The 21,915-nt window shown below is 41.6% G+C and overlaps 1 protein-coding gene across 1 annotated transcript; it reads right to left on the bottom strand.

Moving 5' to 3' along the window:
- Positions 1–3,772: 3,772 nt before the first annotated feature.
- fosl2 (FOS like 2, AP-1 transcription factor subunit) lies at positions 3,773–10,761 on the bottom strand. The gene is made up of 4 exons (XM_040042275.1): positions 10,054–10,761; positions 7,419–7,673; positions 7,142–7,249; positions 3,773–5,670 (listed from the first exon to the last, which is right to left on the bottom strand). The coding sequence occupies exons 1-4, from the start codon at positions 10,180–10,182 to the stop codon at positions 5,122–5,124; spliced, it is 1,041 nt and encodes a 346-aa protein (XP_039898209.1). The 5' UTR covers positions 10,183–10,761; the 3' UTR covers positions 3,773–5,121.
- Positions 10,762–21,915: the final 11,154 nt, after the last annotated feature.

Here is a 21,915-nt window from a genome sequence, read left to right as displayed (position 1 = left end):
TCCAATTATCAAGTCACTGTTTGTAATCCTGAATTCTTTGTTTAAAGACACTCATTGCACGATGCCCATGACTAGTAATATCTTAAAATATTCCAATTTAACTAAAGCTTTTAAGAGAGTATGAAGAAAGAAATACTTTGACTTCATTTCGAAAACACACCAACATTCGCTATTGCAACAGCAGTTTTCTTTGTGTACAGGCTGTGACCAGCTAACCTGCTGCTGCTGATCTGAGGTTTACTGCACAACTGAATTCAACAATATAATACATTGACCGTGTACTGATGATACTGTCTTTATACTTAACAATTTAAAGTTAGTATACCGGTAGAATTTAGTGAATGAATCTAAGCATCATCAGCTAAAATTCATATTGTCTGTTACTCTTAATATAACTCTAATGTACTCTGGTGTGGTCCCACGGGCTAAGGACTGACCACTAGGCATTTGAAATAAGCCCCTCCCCAGGCCTTGGTCCAAGGCGGGGCCACGGTATCCCTGCTCTGATTGAGGTTGCTTACTTGGGTGTGTCTGGCGCCTCACTCAGGACTGAGTTGAGTTCATTTGCGTCACGGCTGTGTGAAGGCAGGCGGGAATGGTGGACCCAAGAGCAGACGTAACTCAAAAACACTCGGCTTTATTCCTGGATTGCAGAAAAAACAGAAAACTAGCTAAACTGAGAATACAAATAAACTAAACAGGCAGGTAAGCTGGCAGACGTAACACAGAGTGTAGAATGAGGGACGGCGGAATGATGAGCAGGGGAAGATGCAGACGCTAAATACAAGAGGTGAAATGGACCAAGAAGAAACAGCTGGGAGACATGGCTGACACTGATCACACAGACGAGATGGGGAGCACGCAAAACTGAATACACTGAAATAAGACAAAGACCTTCAAAGTAAAACAGGAAATGCAACACACATGCAGAGACACAGACTCAGAGACACGGGCTTTACACAGAGACCCGACTGAACTGGAACAGAGGGAGTACAGAACCAAAACCTCACAAAACACTGAGTCATCAGACTCGGAACCATGACAATTTGCTAAAAAAAAACAAAACAGATGAAACAGGGAAAATGTCAAAAATACATTTAATTAAATTTCTTTTTAAATTTTCTATAGATATCACAATAACATCCTTACTAATAAAAAAGAAGGAAAAAAGAAAAACTATTAAATTAGTACATTTATGAATGTGAAATGCTGGAATTAATCAGATTATGTTCACATGAAAGATATAAATGTTAGAGTTTACAGTTAAATAAATATGTACATGTATCAACAAATTCTTTTAATCAGCTACCAGGCTACGTTTTAGGAATATATAAAGATGATAGTGTACATTCTACCTCTGTTGTGTGAAGTAAAACTGACTTCTAGGAACAGACAATGGTGATCCCAACTGATACCTGTGTAATCCATCCTATATCACTGTCATGCAAATATGAAAAAGTCATGCCAACTGAGGTTTTTCACGTGGCATCACATATGCACAATGCATGCAAGTGTCCCTTATGCAATCTCATCTCAGTTACGCCGTTAGTAACGCCGTTACTTGTAACGCCGTTATTCCCATCACTGAACTCCACACAGAAAGGCCCCGTCCAGGTGGTGGAATCAAACTCAGGACCTTCTTGCTGTGAGGCAATCGCCACACCACCCATTGGGCCCACAAGTTTGTCCTTCTGAAGAAAACCATCAATATGACTGAATGACGATGATGATGATGCCAATTTCATCTGTAATATTTTATGGTCTACAGATTTTAAACCCAACTTCTTCCACTTCCACGTCAACGTTTTGTTGTAATTCCCACATTTGACCACTTGGGGGCTGCAAATACTCATGTTTGGATTTAAAACACAGTTTTTCATAAAAGGACAAATATTTTAAGAGATGTTCAAAGTGCAGTGTGCCTGATATTCAAGTCAAACGTATTAAGAGGTGAATTTTAAATCATTATCATGCTATCATTATCCATGATAGCAAAGTCATTTTATATTATACCCATTTAGTGACTGTTGGCTTTAAAATATACATAAAAGATATGATAACTCTTTATTGTCATTGCACAGTCATACATAGTACAACAGTACAATGAAATTGGCACTACGCAAAAAATAACACAACACAACAAAAGTAATAATAAATAAATAATATTGCATGTGTGCTTTACGGTAAAGCCTGCAGAATGTCAGTTTATCCTGTGCTGTGACAGATCTTAAGATGATTATGCACACTTTCACATGTTTTAAATTATTAAGTGAACACAGAATCAGCTGATGATTCTCTACACCTCATAGGCAAAATACCTGTCAGTGCATTTTGGAACATTTCTAATGCCATGTGTACTAACGCACCCTCTAAGTAGGCTGGGCTGTCATTTTGGTGAGTGAAGTTCTGGTATTTTATTGGGCTCTTAGCACTAATTAGAAGATGTCTGTTTCTGTGCATTGCACCCATACAGTTTATATATCCCAAACTAAGATGATGGAAAACTTGACCCTAGTGTGAAGTCCAAAGCTGTCAGGGGTTTCTTTTGTACTGACTGGAAGGTTAGTTTAAGCTGAATGTGCAATAATTTCATTTGATGGATGCATTTTTCATTTGGATCTCTCAACCTTATGTTCACTCCCTAACGTGCCACTCAATCACCAGACTTTGAGATCTTTTGCACTAGTAGATAATATGTTCTTTTATCACAATGGGCCGCTTTCTCGTGCCATACTCTGGTGAAGAGATGACACAAGAAGTTGTCTTCTTTATATATGACTCAAATATATTCTTAAAATATATTCTGTGAACAATTTTGAACATAACACCTTCACCGAAAATTTAATACCCATTTATATTTACGATGCTCTTGAATTCCTTTTGTTGTGTTGCTTTTCACTTGACAGTTCATCTAAGTATAAATGTAAAAAAATTATTTTGGTTTAGTTCAAACAGAATAATTAATGCAGTGATATTATGAAATGCATTTTTTTAAAACCCAAAACAATAAAAGGACAAAAACTCAAGTTGAAAATTATTTTTTTTATTATCATTCTTTTAAATTAACAAACACTGCTATACATATTGCTGTTTTTTATTAATTTTGAATCATTTTAAACAGTTAAAGCATTTGGAAAAGAAGTAATAGTAAAACAGGACAGAGACAGTAGATGACATGTACAGTAGAAGATCTACAGTCAATGGCTTTCCTATGTGTGTCGAGGGGCTCCAGAATATTTCAACATACAGACATGGTGATGTTTTTGGTTATCATTCCACCTTCTCATGCAGGATAACAACCAGCCACAGTAAATCAACCATTACCGAGCCTTTCCAAACAAGTAGCAGCAGCTTGTATTGAATTGAAAAGTCTGTTTTCTGCAACCAGCGCAACAAAACTCTCCCAACCATATCCCTTATTCTTCTCATAGCAAAAAGGTTTGCGATGGCACCTTCCTTTTACCCCTGACGTTAATAGTCATTAGGAATGTCTGAAGTAAACGAAAAAAATAAAAGAAAGTCTCAGATATCGCTGTTGTGTCCTTCTCAGTGCATTAAACCCTCAACCCTTTAAGTTACACACATAAAAATAAAGACAAAGAAGTGTCATAGGTGTCCACTCTTTCATGTCAGGCCAGCTGTTGAGAGAGTCTTCGTATCCCTTCCTTATTCTCGTAAAGTGAACCACATCTGGCCCTCGTTTTAAGCCACTACGTTTCTAACAGAGTACCTCGATGTTGTATTCATGCACCCATAAATCACCACATCTGAGTTGAATTTAAACATCATTTCTTTACTAAAAGTGACAGATTTACAAACACAGTATAAACAGGGTTGACATCATTGGCAGCTGGCGACAGTCTAGACCACAGTGGCTTTTTCAAATTTAAGCAAAATCCCTCCTTTTCAGACAAAGACGGACGAATTACAGGATTACACGTGTCATAAAAATCTTTTTTTCCCCCCCGGCTTTTCTGAAACCTGACCAGAGTTGGAAAAAGGTAAGCGCTTTGTTTAGAGGATGAACGGCACAAAGAAGCCGAGGAGGGTTTCGTTCAAACTCTTCGACCGAAAAGACTTGAAGCGACGGAGTTTAGTAAAGTACCACCTCTGCAACACTTTGGCTAGACCAATCAGCAGCCAGCAGTCCTGCAACGCTCTTCACAACTGGGTTCTACTACACATGAGAGATATCCCTGACATCAATGTAAATCACATACACTTTGTCAAAAACAGGTTGTAAAGTTCAGGTACAGAATCACTGAGGAAAAGCACACCAATACTACTGTAAAGTCAAGCCACTATGGCAAAATAGAAAGTAGAGAGTAGGAACTAGTCGTTGATTGAAAGTTGGCTCGTATCCTTTGCAACACTGAGGAGTGCTCGGGTCACCCTGCGGATGACCGCTTTGCTTTTCTACAGGCAGATTAAAGGAGAGGACAATGTCTTAACAAAACACTGTAAAATTTAATCAGCACAGGCCATAAATACAATTAAAGAGATGGAAAGAACATCAGGAATATGCACACACTCTTTTCCTGAATCGAGTTCTGAAAGGACAAATCGAAGTGGAAAAAGAGATGAGAGGAAGTCTTTGCTCATTGTCTCTTTCTCCCCTTTCAGTAGAAAGCTGACCTCGTTTAGTGATTTATTTATTGATTCGTCTTGGCAGAGTGCAAGTGTCGGACACATGGCTTTTTGAACATTTTCAAAAATATATATATTAAGAACGCGCTCTCTTGCTGTAATCACATCAACCAACGGCTGCCAAATGCAGGCATGTCTTTCTTCAGAATTGTCTGCCCAGTAAACGTTGACACTCTGGAGTTGAAATGGTGAAGGGATGATGCTTTTCAGAGTCGGTGCACACACTTTGACGGATAAAAAAAAATTTTTTTACACTGAAGCAGAACGAGAAGAAACACGCAGCGTAGCCCTTGTGGGTCTCCCTCTAAAGGGGGGGAAACGGCTCACATGGTCAGCTTGGTCTGGACTTTTCAGTGTGCTCTTGCGTCTTTAAAGACACCGGAGGGAGGGTGGGGACGAGGGCGCGCAGTCGATCCTTGTGTTTGCTTTCAACCACAGTGTTTGTTTCTCAGCCGCGCCGAGACGAGCCCTCGCTCAGAGGGCCAGGAGGGTCGGTGAGTTGAGGGAGTCTGAGGACTGATCGCCGCTGCTGCTGCTGCGCCGGTGGGCCTTGGAGCAGGACTCAGAAGAGGGCGAGGGGCTTTCGGGCTCCACCATGTTGGGGTAGGTGAATATGAGGTTTGGAGCATTTGGTGTGGCAGCCGGAGTAGATGCTGCCACCACTGGAGTGTTCAGGCTGTCTCCATCTGGGCTGTACATCCCGCCACCGATGCTGCTGCTTCCCAGACAAATGGGCTTGATGATTGAGCGCTGAAGCTTGCCCATATTTTCGTCCCCGTCCTCGGGCTCCTGCTTCACCACCACTTGGTTCATCTGAGCCCGTGTGCCCATGTTGGTGCGCATGGTGAGTGGGAGCGGATTACACTGCTGCTGCTGCCCGGATGGCTGGTGGCGCTCGTCGATGGGCAGCTTGCACACGGGATTGTGGGCAACAAGCATGAACTCCAGCTTGTCTTTCTCCTTCTGCAGGGTCTCGATCTCTTTCTGCAGGTCTGCCTTCTCCTCCTCCAGCTTCTCAGTTTCCTGTTGAATGAAAATATGAAGTAAAGTTTAGAACTACCACTTGCATTTTGCCTTAATTGGACAGTGGAAATACAGAGACAATAAATACATAGGAACTTCATCCCTGTTATCACCAGGCCACCAAAGAGTGGTAGACGATTTGTTTAAACTTAATGAAAACATGATGCAACATCTTACTAATGAACATGAGGTGATAAAATCATCTTCAGCACTTGTGAAGTATGTAATATGAAGTTTCCAGACTGTACGTGTGGTTCTCTGAGAAGCCAAAAGAGGGCACTGTCTGTTTGCTTCAGTTTTCCCAAGCGCCACAATTTTATTAAACCCAGAAATTTGTCATGAACCATTTGGACTAACAACATGTAATCTCGAAGCCTTCTGCTTGAATTTGAGCGCCACATAATGACTGTGCCTTGTTTGTGTCTCAGAGAAATGAGATCCGCATCAAACAGCGTGTCATTAATGTGAGACACAAAAGACACAAATCCACACCATAAAGGCTTTCATCGGCTGTGAGACATGAGACATAAAGATAAGCTGACATGCTGTCTGAGAACTTTGACTCATGGGCAAAGGTATGAGGAAGTGGTACGCGAAGAGCCAAGAGAGGAGGCGCACAGCGAGACTCTTAAAGTGATAGTATCAGTTATTCAGAGAGTTCAAACACTCCAACTTAATGTCACTGAAAAGCAACACTCCTAGGTTTCTATTTTTTAAAGCAGGTGTATGAATAATGCAGTTTAATTTTTGTTTTTCCTTGAAGCATTGGCTGTGACTGTATGTGTGTGTGTGTGTGTGTGTGTGTGTGTGTGTGTGTGTGTGTGTGTGTGTGTGTGTGCGCGCGCGCGCGCATGCTGTATACCCCTATGTGGGATTGTGAGACAAGCAATTTGCCCCTTTTACAAAATGTCCTGCATTCATGGAGACAGCTGCCTGCAGCAAATTCCATTCCTGGGTTCTTTTTTTTTTAAGGCCTGACAAGCTCAACCTCACTGTAATTTGGGTAATTAGTCCATTTAGATGCCGTTACTGTCTGCCAGGCAGCACTGTGAGACAGCCCTACCTCTGTCTACAGCTGGCCGAGACAAAAAGCTTTTCATTGCCTGTCATCTCTTCACTCAGACCTTGCACTCAGAGACGCAGCGAGAGTCAAACCAGTAATGTGAGGTTGTAAATTTAGGTGTGGACTTCAATCACTCATCAAGAATCTGGACTCCTGCCAGGCCTCTAAACAAGTGCACAGTGTTCTCTGTGTATGCAAATATGTTTCTGTTTCCTTTTTGTTTTTCTACAAAATATTAAAGATGAAAAAGTTTGCAGAAAAAACAAAACAAAACAGGAAGCACGGGGCTTTACTGGCTAATGGTTCTCACCACAAGATGCTGCAGCACTTAGATTTGTGGTATTTTTCTATGAAGACAAAAACAAGAACATTTTGATGGTGATCTCCTGGCGCAGGTCTTCTACTCACCCCTTGCAGCATCTCGGTGAGCTCCCGCCGACGGTTACGGCACTTTGCCGCGGCTAACTTATTCCTCTCACGCCTCACCCTCCTCTTCTCCTCTTCCTCTGGGGTCAGCTAAGGGCGAGAAAAGAAAGAGCATGAAAGGTAGAATGAGGTATTTGACAGACACACACACAATCAATACGAAGCGAAGAGCATAAATAGGAGCTCGGTGTGAGCAGAAAAGCAATCAAAGAGATTTTTTTTTTTTTTTTTTTTGTAGTGGTTAGCTTTGGCTCGTTACCTGTTCATCCCTCTTGCGTCCTCTCCTGGTGTCCCCGATAGAGCGGATGACCCCAGGCCGAGCCAGTGGGTTGTGCGCAAGCAGACTGGGACCATTGGTCAGGTGATGGCCATATGGGTGGGAGCGGGAGTAAGGGTTGGACATAGAGGTGATGACAGTAGGCTGCACCATCCACTGCAGGTCTTGGCTTGTCGTGATTGCATTGATTGTGGGAATAAAGGCACTGTTGGAGCCGGGCATGTCAACCCTGTACTTCTGGAAAGAGAAGGGAAAAGATGGTGAAAAAGGATGCATGATGAAGGTAAAAGTCTCCAGAAGAGGATAGATTTATTTCCTAATGTGCTGCTTCTGATCTATTCCAGAAGCATCTCTGCTGTGCTTAGAGTACCATCACAGAGATGCACACACCACCACCCACCGTCATCAGATTCACACATTTTTCCACATTTCAAGCTTATAGTGGTGATTCAGTCCACATAGGCGAAACACTGTATGTAACCCCTGGAGTGAAACAGTGACACATGCAGTGATTCATGTGGGAAAGCCCAAGGTGTCCACTGCATCTCATTTTTACTACAATGAGACATAACAGTGCACTAGAGAGCCATTTCACGTCTTCTTAAGTTCACTTTTGATTTGACGGAGCAGATGGGAAATGTAAAATTATATTTTTAATGGAATAAACTTTATTAAATTTATTTCACAGAAGATTTTTTTTTTTTAAAAAGAAACATGCAATCAGGGGGGAATAGTGGGGGAAAAACAAAACAAAACAAAAAAAAACATGCAGTCACTGCTTTGTGAGAACATCTCAAGATATAATGTGTTCCAGAATGGTAGATTTTTGTTCAGACTGTCATACAGGCAAACATTTTACATATCGTGCCTATATACATTTGTGCATCAAGGTCTTGTACAAACATTATCAACATGAGAAGTGATGTTAGATCATTGTTTCTGGTATCAAAAAGGAGGACTGCCAGCCCGTGTGCGTAAATTGCGCACGTCCCCACATCCCCGTTATTCCCGACTTTCCGTCGGATATCCCGGCAGTCTCTTGCAACTTTGTTTATCTGGTGAGTCATTGTGTATTGCATTTGTCGAGCACATGTGAAACGCGGTCAGTTCCAGTAAGGGGGGAAGCAGACAGCTGTAACAAGCCAGGCATATTATCCAGAATTATGCGAGTGGAATTTTTGGGCCAGATTAGCTTCAGAATAAGAGCACTGGAATTTACAATACATATAAACCAGGAAATGAATAACTGCCTACAAAGGACATTCAGTGGAATCATGACATTAGAGCCAAACACGTCCGATTAAAATGATACTGGTCTTACAAAAACACGCGGGGGGAGGGGGGTCGTTTACATATGTCTCCATAAACTAGCGAAGAGTTCATGTTCCAACCCTGTAATGGGAAACAGGCAGCCAGCGTGTGATTACAGGGAACCAGAGCAATGATACACGCTGTCCAAAAGTCTTTTACCGTAATGTTGCGTGAGCCTGAGGAGGCTTTTCCACAGAATTGCACGGCAGAGGGTGTGGGGGTAAACAACATGCCTGTTCCCGGATTTATATCCTCATATTTTTGAGATACCGCGTCTTCACGGCATTACACTGGCACACCTCTACTGTATCTAAAGTCTCACTCAGACTATGTAAAAACGTAACCTTATGAGATTTTGGTGTTTTAGATGCATCTCTATAATTACTACCGTGAACACAGCGAGGAAGAACGGGCTTTTGATTGCCCTGCGCTCCCAGTCAGAGCGCGTTTCCAGCTGGAGAAAACGTGCCATGTGCAGCCCGAGACCCGCCTGATCGAATTAGACTCTGATTCCATGTGGAATAATAACATGTGGTCACTTAAACGGAACTTAGATCAATTCTGCAGCAATACATATGTATTATTGAAACACCTCACAGCCCAACACGAAATGCCTGTTGCATCCACTATGAGCTTCATCTCTAGCTAGTTTATCATTACCACAGCATGAAGAGTGTAAAAAGCTCAGGTGTGCATTTGCTTTACACGCATTCGTCTCTGTGAGACAATTCGCAAAGAACCCAGAAATGTTCCAGTTTTACAAACGCACAGGGAATTTGGCAGAAAGAAAGGCGAAATTAACATCTGTAAATCACAGACTCCGATTCATTCCAGTGTGCCAAATTTTCCTGCAACAGCGCACAAACCACGTATATGTCTTTTTTTTTTTTTTTTTTTTGTAAATTGTTGGCATAACACAATTGTACCATAAATTTACGCAAACTCGCGCATTGTCGCCAGCTGCGGTGCGCACTAATGGAGAAATGTAACATTAGACAAAATAATCAGTGTCTAAATATTATAAAAGCAAAATCATTGTAATATTATTAGACTGCACCTATGCACAGATTGACTACTTCCCCTGTTGAGTCACTGATTCGAACCGTGTCACTGGGTTCATTCGGATTTGTGTCTCCAGGCGACCCGGAAAATTCCTGTTTAAATTCAGTTAATGGCTGGAAGTAGCAACACGATGGAATAATTTTCTAAAAATCGGACTTTGCACAAGAACGAACTGACACTTTCATGTTATCCAGAATGCATTCATTAATAGATTAATCTGCAGCCAGTCCTTTCCTTCTGTTACCTGGTAGCTTGAGGTAGAGATCGGACTTCCGATCGTGCTGCTGCCGCTTGTGAAGGACTCTGGCTGGGCCGGAGAGGTGCTGCTGCCGCGGGACGAGGTGTCGTAGTTCCCGGAGTAGTCCTGGTACATGATCCAGGAAAGAGGAAGATTTCAGTGCACTGTTTGAGCTCTGAGAGCCTTTTTTTAATCCCCGATGCAAAAAAGGCACCAACAGGAAAAAAAATCCTCTGATTCGAGAAGTCGTTAATTTCCAAAGCAGGAGAAAAAAACAAAAGTGCAATTTTGCTCCTGTAAACTGACCTAAAACATTTTACTGATAATACAAATCGTTTTTTTCTTGTGTATTATCCCTGCTTGTAGAGTCTATTTCTTGTTGTTGTTTTTTTTCCTGGAGCCGCAGGTAGACCTACACTACGCTGCAAAAGATCCTCTCAGGTGCGCAAACTTCAGCTTAAAGTCAGCAGCACACCTTCAGCAGTCAGATCCAGCAGCGACAATCAAACATGTAGTTAGAGTGACTCACACAGGTTAACATTCGCTTTAAAGCCTATTGCCTCTCTACTCTTCTCAATATTTTCCGTCGCCTTGCCAGCTACACTCCTCTGAGCTCTCTTTGCTGCTCACGGAACACTTCGAACTTTTTTTTTCTTTTCCTTTTTACCACACTTCCTAGAGATGACTCACTTCAATGGCACTATGAAGAACTGCAACGGCTTTTCAACACCAACGAAAGAGCCTACGTCACGCATGGGGCGTTGCGACTTCAGCAGGGAGGGGTTGTCTCTGCAAAAGGCAGTGGAAAAGAAAAGATCCGTTAGCACCATCCTGCGCTCTGCGGACAGCAGGGAGAAAACCGAAAAGCTGGGATTCGGTAAAAGTGGTCCAGAACATGTGTGGAGGGGTTTATTTTTTGTTACGGACGTCAGTGCTGCCGCGGAGTTCACTATTTGTCTGACTTGCTTGGGTCCATTGACGCATGTTTCCTAAAATGGGCAGTTGCGTCAGCGAGCGCGTGTGGGTTTCCTTGGTAAAGGAAGCGTCAGACACTGGAGGGATTCCCTCCCCTCGCGCGCTGTGGTCCGGACTCGGAGCTCACAGCTCGCCGGTCCAGGTTCGGCCACCCGGCAGTGATGAAAAACCGACACATTAAAGCTTAGAAACTTAGAACTAAAGCGACTCTGCACGGATACGCGTGCACCCGCACACACCGGGAGCGAGTGCTGCGCAGTAAAAGCATTTATTAAAAGTTTCTCAGCTTCAAAATGAAATCCATATCTGTAGCTGTGCACAGCCTGAAAATTCGATAAATCAAATAAAGACAGAGAGGAGGGGGGGTGTCATGGTGGGTGTAACTATTTCATGTCCACCAGCTTTCATTTGCTGCTCATATACACACTCGGCGATTGGACACGCGGCGTTTCTGCACAATTAAACCTTTGTGCGCTTTGGCGCCGCCGCATTGTGCCTAATTTGGAGAGAGGTGGCACACAACACGGACGGTCAGATTAATGTGGCCCGCCGGTTAGTGCAGCACGGTGGCTTCAAAGGAATCTCGGTGAAATGTGGGCTAATTGTAATTCGGACGCACCTCATAAACAAGGGCGCAGCGCCCAGAATGTGACACGTTACACGATATAAAATGGCGCATTAAGTCTAATCCCATCTGCCACGGTTCCTATTTTAATCTGCATCACCATAACTGCTGGTGCCGCGCGCGTCTTTGCCAGAAAGCCTCGCTCCCATCAGAAAGTTTGAACCGGGGGAAGTTGCGCTGAGGGAAAAATAATCTGCGGGGGGTTTCTGGGGTGACCAGTCAGCCGCCCGTTGCCTCACTTTGTTCGCTTGCTCATAACGTGAAGACGTCAGTTACACTTACAGGTACTGCAGCTCTCCTATATGTCACCCTTTCCAGAGTTACTGGGTGTCATTCATTTTCGCCCCGTTACCTTTTGACCTGCGCACTGATCTGTGACGCCCTGCCTGTCGTGCGTTTTAGTTTCCCGAAGATGTTGAGTAATTCTGTATCTGAATGATACTAATTAATGGTTAATCTTTTGAACGCAGCGGTGTTGCTAAGCGACGCGTTTTCTGCTAAATAGCTAAAGGGTGGGTAATCTAATCTGCCATCCCATAATTAATGCCGTAATATCATTTGAGACGCACCCATGGGCGTCAATTTGGGAGAAGCACGATGTGGCACTGTGACAACCTTTATATGGGTCCAAGTTTGATCTTTGAGGATCATGGGACACGCAACAGTCAGTCAGCCAGACGCTGCTGCTCCAGTTTGTCTTCAGTTTCTTGGAGTTAAATTGCAAACTCTCCGACTTCCGAAAAACTGCAGCTTCAAGGAGCCCAAGGTCAGGGGTCAGGTGACACAAGAGGGTGTTTGGTCAATGTGCGCACTGAGATCATCTTATCTATCCATCACACATCAGAAGGAATTTGTTATACAGAACATCTCATTCAGCCTGACGTCCGTTGAATGTCCACTGAACGTCCGTGCGCAAGAGGCTTACCTGGCCGCGGCAGACGCGCTTCAGGTGCTCGTGACGCAGGAGAGTTGATGCCTAATGCTGCTTTCAGGTACCGCCGCATAAATCCGAATGAGGAGATTGTAAACAAAGGGCAGTCAATCCAGGTTCGGGGGGATACATACAGAATATATTAATAAGAGCTAACGTAGATAGTTATTATAACTTAACAACAAAACCCATTTCATGAAAACACCTAACATGGCCTATAGTAGGAAATGATCATCTAATCATGCATCATAGACATCAGTCACACAGCGTTTTCCGTTTGCAGGATCACAGTCCTTTGATGTTGGGTTGTTTTTTTGATTTTCACTTTTTCTGTTGTGTAGCACATTATGAGTACTTTAAAGCTACTTTTGACTCCTTTTTCCCAACCACATTATTTTGCGCAACAAGATCTTAGATATAGGGCATGTTATGGATTATATTGCAGTCATCATAACATCAGAATCCCCAAGATTACTGGAAGTGTTTCGCAAGCATGATCGTAGGAATAATAACAAATCCATGACAAGACGTCCATTTAATTTTGGTCATTGCTGTCAATGATCCAGTAGAGTACTTTTTTTTTTTCTTTAAGTGTGCTGTAAAATAATCGTTGTTAAATTACAATGCTGGACTTTCAGCTCTAAAATAAAGTGGTGTTTTTTACGTTGTAAAACATTTTGCAGTTTTGTTCTGTATAGAAATCCTTTGCAACAAGTTTGCTGTGTGATTTTCATTGTACTGCTGTTTGAGTGTTCCTGCTGTCAGTGCCACAAACAATTTATTACCCTAAATAAGATACACCCTGGAGTCAGTTTCTAGTTGTTCTTCAACCATGACAAATACTGAATGCTTTGATTCTCCAATTTCCCACACCCAGGGACATTTCCAAGATATCCAAGAAGAGGAAACATGTTTTGGGGGTCACATAGAACCAGAAGTTAGAACATCTGATTATAAATAAATACAGAGAATGGGTGTAAAAAACATTTCATTTGGTATAATTTTCTGGCTCATTTGCAGTCCCCCTCATAGAAATGTATTGCATGATAAGTGGCTGTACCACAGTTTAAATATTGTTTTTTATTTATTTGATTTATTGTTGAGGGTTTTTTTTAAATAGGAATAGTGTGCATATAGTATCATAATGTGCATATCATTATTGTGTATATTTTTATAGTACAGCTAGAGATTATTTTAATGACTTGAATACTGCTGAAAGCTTGGTCTATAGGCTTTATATATAGTAATACATCATACATGAATATATTTTAGTCACAGAAATATATATATCCCAAGAACAAGGGTCTCATGCAGGGGCTTGTCCTTCCATGATGGTTTCTTCTCTTGCTCCCTTTCTTGGGTTTCTGCTGCCCGAGGTATTCACTGAGCACGCTGCCATCTTTCTGATGTACTCGTGGATGTTTGTTGTCTCATCCTGGATTGTGGTACCCCCACTCACTAGGAACAGCACAGTCCTAGGAAGAGCAAAGATACTGCACAGGACCCTCAAGCTCCCAGGCCTCTCTCTGCTGGAGGACCTGAGCTTGAAAGATAAACTGCATTAGTGTGTGTGTGTGTGTGTGTGTGTGTGTGTGTATATAAAATTTATGAAGTGGAGAAATATTTCTTTCCATAAATTTGTCATTTTACAAACAGCAGGACATGTGTGTGTATGTGTATATGCATATATATCTATATACACACAAGCGGGCGGGCGGATGGATGGATGGATAGATATGTATAGAAATAGATATATAGATATACATATACACACACGTCCTGCTGTTTGTAAAATGACAAATTTATGGTAAGAAACATTTCTCCACTTCATAAATTCATAACAGGACATGTAAAAATATACAACTGGATGACTTGAAGGTTAAATGACATACAAACCTCCTGAAAAGTGCATTTACAGTCACACTGAGACACTTCATTGCTACATATTTCTCTGGAAAACAGCTCAGTGTGCCAGAGAGGAGGAGACTGTTCAGAATTCACTACATATTTCCTTCACTTTTTCTTTTTTGCCCTTGCATCACTTTGTTTTCCTTTTCCTTTGCCGTCAGTCGCCTGTCATGTTGTCATGTTGTAATACCTTAACCTGGATAATAGCTCAACATGATCAGTGTGGCTAATCTCACAGCTCAGGTGCAGCCAGTAGGACACACGTAGGTAACAAAGTGCTGACTGTGAGCACACAGAGTGGGTTAAAGAACAATCAGAGTGACCGACAGTGGGACTGTGCTAGTGGCCTGTTAACACACTTCACGTGCTGTTTGATTACGCAACAACAGCAACACCGAGTTCACTGCATTTTTGAGTTAGCCGAGCAAAATCTAGCAGGGAGCTGATACCCTCCTTGCGCATGCACTGACAATGCGGTGGCAAACATGTGCTCCCTTTGTCACAGTGTTTGGTGCAAGTTGGAGGTTTTGAATGGAAATCTAATCAGCGGTTTCATCAGGAAGCCCAGTGTGCAGGAACACGGCTTTAAAAAGAGGAGGCTGGATGCCAGACGGGCAGACAGCTCCTGTGAATTGAAGCAAGCATCCTTCAGTGATTTCATTTACTGGTTGCTGTGGTGACTCATGTAAAGCAGTCAAACACAGCAGCGCAGAGGGATAATTTGAACGTTCTTGACCTCCGGAGTGTGGGATTGCAGAGAGAAGAAGATGAATTCATTGGCCGCATACTCTCCAATAAGGCCGGTCACATCATTCAGGTATGCAAAAAGCTCAGCAGCTGCTCAACAACATCTTCACCCTGACTACGTCCATATGGACTGAATTCTAATCCACTCAGACAACTGGCCTGCTTTGGTGTAGTTTCAGCCTTAATGCCAGATCCCATTTAGCAAAACAATTAATTAAACACTTATGACAATCATTCAAGAACACTTGAGACTGACTTTGAAAGACTGCATTGGACAGACATGGCTCAAAACACTGCACAGAGAATCTCAAAAAGAGCTACTCATTTTACACAAGATTGGAGCTTTACTCAGAATCTGAGGATGTGGTTTTATCAGTTCTGATATCAAAATAAAGCAGCAAACCCTTCATTATGAACTAAGAGAAAAGTGACATCCAGTGTTTTAGGAAGTTGATATATTGAGTTAAATATGAGAGATTGTGTTCACAATAAATTTGAACCCTTTTAAATATTATTATTAAATTTAGCTTCCCAAATCAACTCTAAAGCCATTAACAGAAACTGTTTTCTGTAGCAAAATCTAAATTTAGTTTAAAAATCCTTTCACTATCACTTGGTATTTAAAACACATTGATTTTATCTCGAATGAAAGCTTTCACATTTTGGGAAAGAACCTCATTTGCTTTCTTGCTAAGTGCTAAGTGTTAAATGAGAAGATTGATATCACTTTTGGCTTACATGCAAATATGGTCGACAGTAGTTCATTTACACATGGAACTAAACGTTTGGTACACGATATGCTAATTTTCAACCTCTGCATTAAAAATGTAACACAAAACACCTGCAATACAAAAAGGAGGAAAAGTAATAAAGAAATTATCTTTAAAAGAAGACTGGGACCTTAGGTTGCTATAAGGGTTAAAATTAGAGTATGTGAAGTATGGTTTAAATTATAATTAGGATTATAGGAGGTAAAGTTGTGGTGCAATGGGAACTAAAAAGACTGTCATTTACTTAAATTACTGAGTAACTTTAATTATTATAGTAGTAGATTGCCCCGTGTGAGGGCTGCACGGCGTCAACGCATTAGCGCCGTGATCACCAATCACACGGCGCGAGCCGCCTTAACTTGCTAACGGAGATTTTCTGCATTAACGCAGTTATGGCGTTAACATCATTTTAACCAGATAAACCCTGACAGCACTACATCATAGCTAAGAAAAATAACGAGAAACAGCAAAAGAAGCCATGTTTTTTTCCTGACAAATCAAGAAAGATATCATTGTTAATTAGTTAGCTTTACATTTGTTTGCTATTGGATTTTTTTTTTCTCCCGTGGACAGAATTGGGCTAGCTAGCTATGTTTCCCTGTTCCCAGGGAATATAGCTAGCTAGATTACTAGCTATAAGGTAACAGTAACTAGAATAACCATTTGTTACAACCAAGGTATGCAGAAGAGCATCTTTGAATGTACAACACTTTGAACCTTGCAGCAGATTGGCTACTGCAGCAGAAGACCACACCTCTCAGCTACAATTTACACAGGCTTATCAAAACTGGACAACAACAAATTGGAAAAATGTTTCCTGTTGTCTATTTCTACTGCAACATTCAGACGGTAGCACCAGAATTTGGAACATGAAAACATTTCCTCGGCAAAGTTTGGAGCCCGTAGTGCCAACTGAGCTTGGTTTAAGTTTCAAAGTCTGAGTATTAATGGTTTAAAATGTAAAAATGACGAGATCTAAATCCAGTAAAGCATGTTTGGGATGACGTGGAACAGGATATTCACATCTTGGAAGTAATGTGATGTTGATGCATTGACTGTGTGATGCTATAATGTCAATTTGAATCAAAATCTCAGAGGAATGTTTCCACCACCTTGTTGAATCAACCCTCTACTACCAAGGTGTACCTAATAAAGTGGCGAGTATCTATTATTACAGTGACCAACCATCTGTCCATTCTTTTTCGCTGATCCTTGACAGGGTCGATGGGGGGCGTGGTTAGTGCCTATCCCAACTACCATAGGGCGAGACGTGGTGTGCACCCTGGATATTACAATATTACAATAGTAAGCAAAGAGATGCAAAAATAAATCCCATGTTAATTCTACTTCCATGCTAATTCTACTAATTTGGCGATATTAACTGCTACCCCTCCTCAGCTTTTATAAACTGGCCAATCAGCTGAAACTGTGTTTATATTTGTTCATCTACCCGTTTTTTGCTCTCATCATATATGTATATACACACACACACACACACACATATATATATGAGTCATGTAAAGCAAATGTAGTGAAGCCCAAGAATAAAATATGCACCTGAAAATGAGAAGTAATTGGTTCCCTCTAAGTGATGGCTTGTACAGATGAAGACAGAGGGAACGTCTGAATTCTTTTTTTATGGTAATTGTTAAGCTTGATGTGAAATGTGCAGTCTCGAAGAGTATTGATTATGTTAAGAGGCTCTTCTTCTATAAATATCAGTAGTTAAAAGAAAAGGTGCCAGGTGGGAGAAGCGCTTCCTGCAGGGCTGAAGTGTGGTTACAGTGCTGCAACCTGAAACCTGCCTACACATCACCGCTGCTGGATGTGGAGCTGACTCTCTCTCTTTACAGTAAACAAATGCATGTGAACCATTTGAATTTCTGTCATAACTTCCAGAAGGCAAACAAATCCTTTTCCATGACTGTTTGTCAACTCAAACGAAGAGAACAGCCCCACTTACTGGATTGAAATGCGACATATCAAAATATAACAAGGAATCTGTTTAAGCGGAAACAGCACTTGTTATAAACAAGATTGTGAAAAGTTCTGAGAAAATACTCATTATGATATCTTAAAGGGTTATTCTAAAAATTAAAGCACAAATCCTTGGGCCACTACCTCATGGGAGCTGAAGTTTTGAGATATTTATGTTATTTATGATATTTATATATTATGTGTGAGGATTTATGTGTCTGAAACAGATAAATTATAGTTTATCTGATCTTCTGCCGAGATTTAGATGAGAGGATGGACATGAGAAGTGTATGCATTATCTTACATTATCACTTCTGCTGGAAGCTGACTGTCTCTCTTTACAGTAAACAAATGCATTTCAGCATTTGCCATTTCTGTCATAACTTCCAGAGAACAAACCAAACAGCAAACCTTTTCCATAACAGTCATGTGCTTCAACTCTGACTGAAAAAAGAGCGAGAGCCTTCATGTTTGTTTGCTGCTGTGGTAGAGAAACAAACCAAATGACATCATCTAACCCGACTTCAGCCACCACTTGTTTTCATGTCACTGTGGGAAATCTAACATACATTTTGTTGCAGGAAATTGCAGACCAGCAAGCGGCTTTATTCTGTAATTTACCCAACAGCCCCATTTAATGGAGTGACCGCAGGCAAAGAGCCACGACAAGACACCCATAATCACCCGTGCCTTCACAGATACATGCCCGAACGCACACTTGCTTCACGAGCATTAAGGTATCAGTTCCTGATACAATGGAAGGAAGTGCGTCACAGGCACGCTGCACTTCGACACAAAGAAGAATGGAACGCTGCCCAGGCACAAACAGAGTGAGAGACAGAGAGAGAAGGGGAAATGTTGGAGCATGTGGTGGAAGAAGTGAACAAATAACGGCGTCCGAGAGGAGAAAAGAACACGAGTGGTCGGGGGACTTCAGAGCAGGTCAACACAGCCACCTGCGATTTCGCAAATAAACACGACCCCGCCATTCCTTCCACTTTTACTGGACTGCTTATTCTCAGTGGAAGAAAACAACAGTCCGCCCCTCACCTCCCCACCTCATCTCGCCCAGTTCTAGAAAGAGAGGAAAGGAAAAATGCTGGGCGCCTGAGAAAAACAAGTTTTACGTGTTGTTTTGTTCCTCCTGCGAGTTGTTTTCCTCGTCCTGAGCCCAAAACAGTCCAATGAAATGGCATTTGTGGGCGACGCTTCTCACAATGGGCGAGTTTATCTCCCTCCGTCAACAAGGTTATCAGTGTAATTTATGAGGATGCTAGTCTGAGGTCCGCGCAGCCTGGAATGTTAATGGGTTTTGGTTGAATTGTACTCTTGCTGCTGCTGCTTGACCTCAGTTGACTGAGCATCACACTACCTTCTGCTCCCGTTGAACATAAATGTCTCAGTCTTTAAGTTTAAAATGCTGCATTATTGTCTTCACAAGACTTCCCAGAAATCTCCTGTTAAACAACAAGTGTGGGCGGGACGGTGACATCATTTTACCTTTGGATTTTCACTTGCTGATGTTTGAGTTTCAGGGCTTTTGATCTGTTTTAGCTAACTCTCTGTTTCTTCTGGAAGTCTGGAAACACTAACACATCACTTCCTGTCCACTAGAACAATTTTCCCAGGAGGCGGTAAAAATGAGGTTGAATCAGTTACTGTAAAAGCAGCAGATTCACCTCTCTGGAACAAAAAAACAGGGGATTTCAGTTGAGCAGAACTGCATGTCTTGTCACAGCTTAAGGGAAGATCATTGCTGGCGTGTCTTTAGAGGCAATTTTGCATTTCTCTGTGTAAACATAAAGACTGCTTTGTTTTCATCGCTGTGTGTACCAGTAACTCGCTCGCTATTACTGCACTCTGAGGCGTATCTTCACTGCAGAATAATCCTCATTGTTGTGGCTCCGTGAATCCAGGTCCTCAGAGGAAAATCTTTTGTGGAATAAGATGAAGAGATATACAGCATCAGTGATCCGCTTTTAGATCTCTCCTGCTGCTGCTTCTTCGATATCTTACTACGTGTCATAGAGTAAATTTGAAGTTTTAATTACAGTTTTGAGCTGAACACACTGATGGCAAAGCAATAACCTTGAACACAGTTTTAACCATTTTGTTTTCATACAGAACAAAAGGAATTTTCTTTATACTTAGCTTCCAAGGAACTAGAGTTTCTGCATTTGTTTTAAAGGGGTCTTAAGCAGAAGTTCTCTAGGCTTTCTGAAAGTCTTTCAAATTACTTTTTGGACACCAGCTGCTTTTACCTGACCATTTTTAAAGGAATCATTTTTGCTTCTGTTTTAAGTCACTTAACACTGAACAACACATCATTCGGGTATAAAACAGGTGCATAACCCAATCAGGGTTGTGATTGCACATAACCAAACAATGAGCCAATTAAAATTAAATTTTTAGGCACTTTATTCCTAGCAGACTGTCATAAAAAGACAATTTGTTAATGTTTCTTTATTTTAAAATGTAAAATGTCAATGATAACATACTTTGACAGACACAAAATAGTATTTTTGCACCAACAAGGTGATTTCCAAATATCTATTAGCTGGAAACTTGGTTTATATCAGCACAGTGTGCATTGTGCTATTAAAAATTTTGAGGAAACTGGACAAGTGGAGGACAAAAGAAGAAGTAGCAGGACTAAAAACCTAACTGAACACTCTCTGAAAATCATGTGTTTAAGAAATAGGAAAAAAATCCAGCCAAGCCCTGAAAAATGCACAATTCAACACCAACAGTCATGGATTGGCCTCCCTAGCCCCCAAACCACAACATTATTGAAGCAATATAGAATCTTTCTTACAGTTTCTGATTAAATCACATCTGCCTTTTCAAACCTCTCTGTGCTACTTCATTTGAACAAAATTCCTGGAAAGACCCTTTAAATTTCCTGCCATATTATCAGGTATCAAGAAATGGCATAAGTAAAAAACATCCTGCGTTTCATCAAACTTGCCATTTCAGACCTCCATGAACAACATCCTAATCCTGACTTGACCCTTTCCCTAACTGAAGCTACTTTGCGTGTCATTTAAAGTTGTAAATTGTCACACAAAAACAGTTTAAAAGGACAGGCAAAATATGCCTGAGGTGGAGGTCTATTTATACCACGATATCACGTTGATTTGGTTCCCAAATCAAGGACGGATGGTAAGGATGGATGAATCGTGGACTGATCGTGATACATGGAGACACATGTCAGTCAAGAAAAACCCACTGGGGAAAGAAAAAGGAGCTCTTTAGGTTTTAATGTGTTCTTAATGAAACGAATAATATCCTCAGTTGGTACTTACAGACCTTGTTTGTGATTGGTGAAATGGAAACGTGGAACTGCAAGAGGGAGGGGAGGCGGTGGTGGCGGGTGATCTTCCTGGGGTCAACTCCTCCGGTGCGTCCATTCCTTCCGGCTCGATGGAAGCTTAATGTGAGTGTGGAAAAGTGGAAAATTTAATTAGGCTGCCAAGGGGGTTTTGTCTCACTTGGCATCCCCGCCCCCTTCCTCCCACGACCACTACTGCCACCCCCACATCTTCCCTCCCTCATTTTTTGCTCTGATCACATTTGCTGTAACGGCACTATTTCTTATTCTTTTACCCATAATACTTCAGAATATGATTTTCTTGGCACCTTGTTCTTCACTTATGATTCCCCCACCACCTCCTTTTTTTCTGCCATGGCCGGATTCACCCGTTATGCGCTCCTTGAGCAAAGATTTTCTGTTAGGCTCCTCCAACCCCACCCCGAAAATTCCTGTCCTGTAAATATACAACCTGGCCCCAGTGCATTAGTTAGGTTTTGGTAATTTCACTAAACTTTACTCAACAGTCATGTTAGAAAATGTAAAGTGCTCAAAACTGGTGCTAACAAGTCTAAAACCAAGTGACTCACAATTGAAAGCTACCTTTCTCAGCACTGGATTGTGT

The sequence above is a fragment of the Simochromis diagramma genome, unplaced genomic scaffold (assembly GCF_900408965.1).
Source record: "Simochromis diagramma unplaced genomic scaffold, fSimDia1.1 OVJJ01000304.1, whole genome shotgun sequence".
In the NCBI taxonomy this organism is placed as follows: domain Eukaryota; kingdom Metazoa; phylum Chordata; class Actinopteri; order Cichliformes; family Cichlidae; genus Simochromis; species Simochromis diagramma.
The sequence above is the reverse complement of the archived record's forward strand: the minus strand, read 5'-3'. Positions and strand labels throughout refer to the sequence as shown.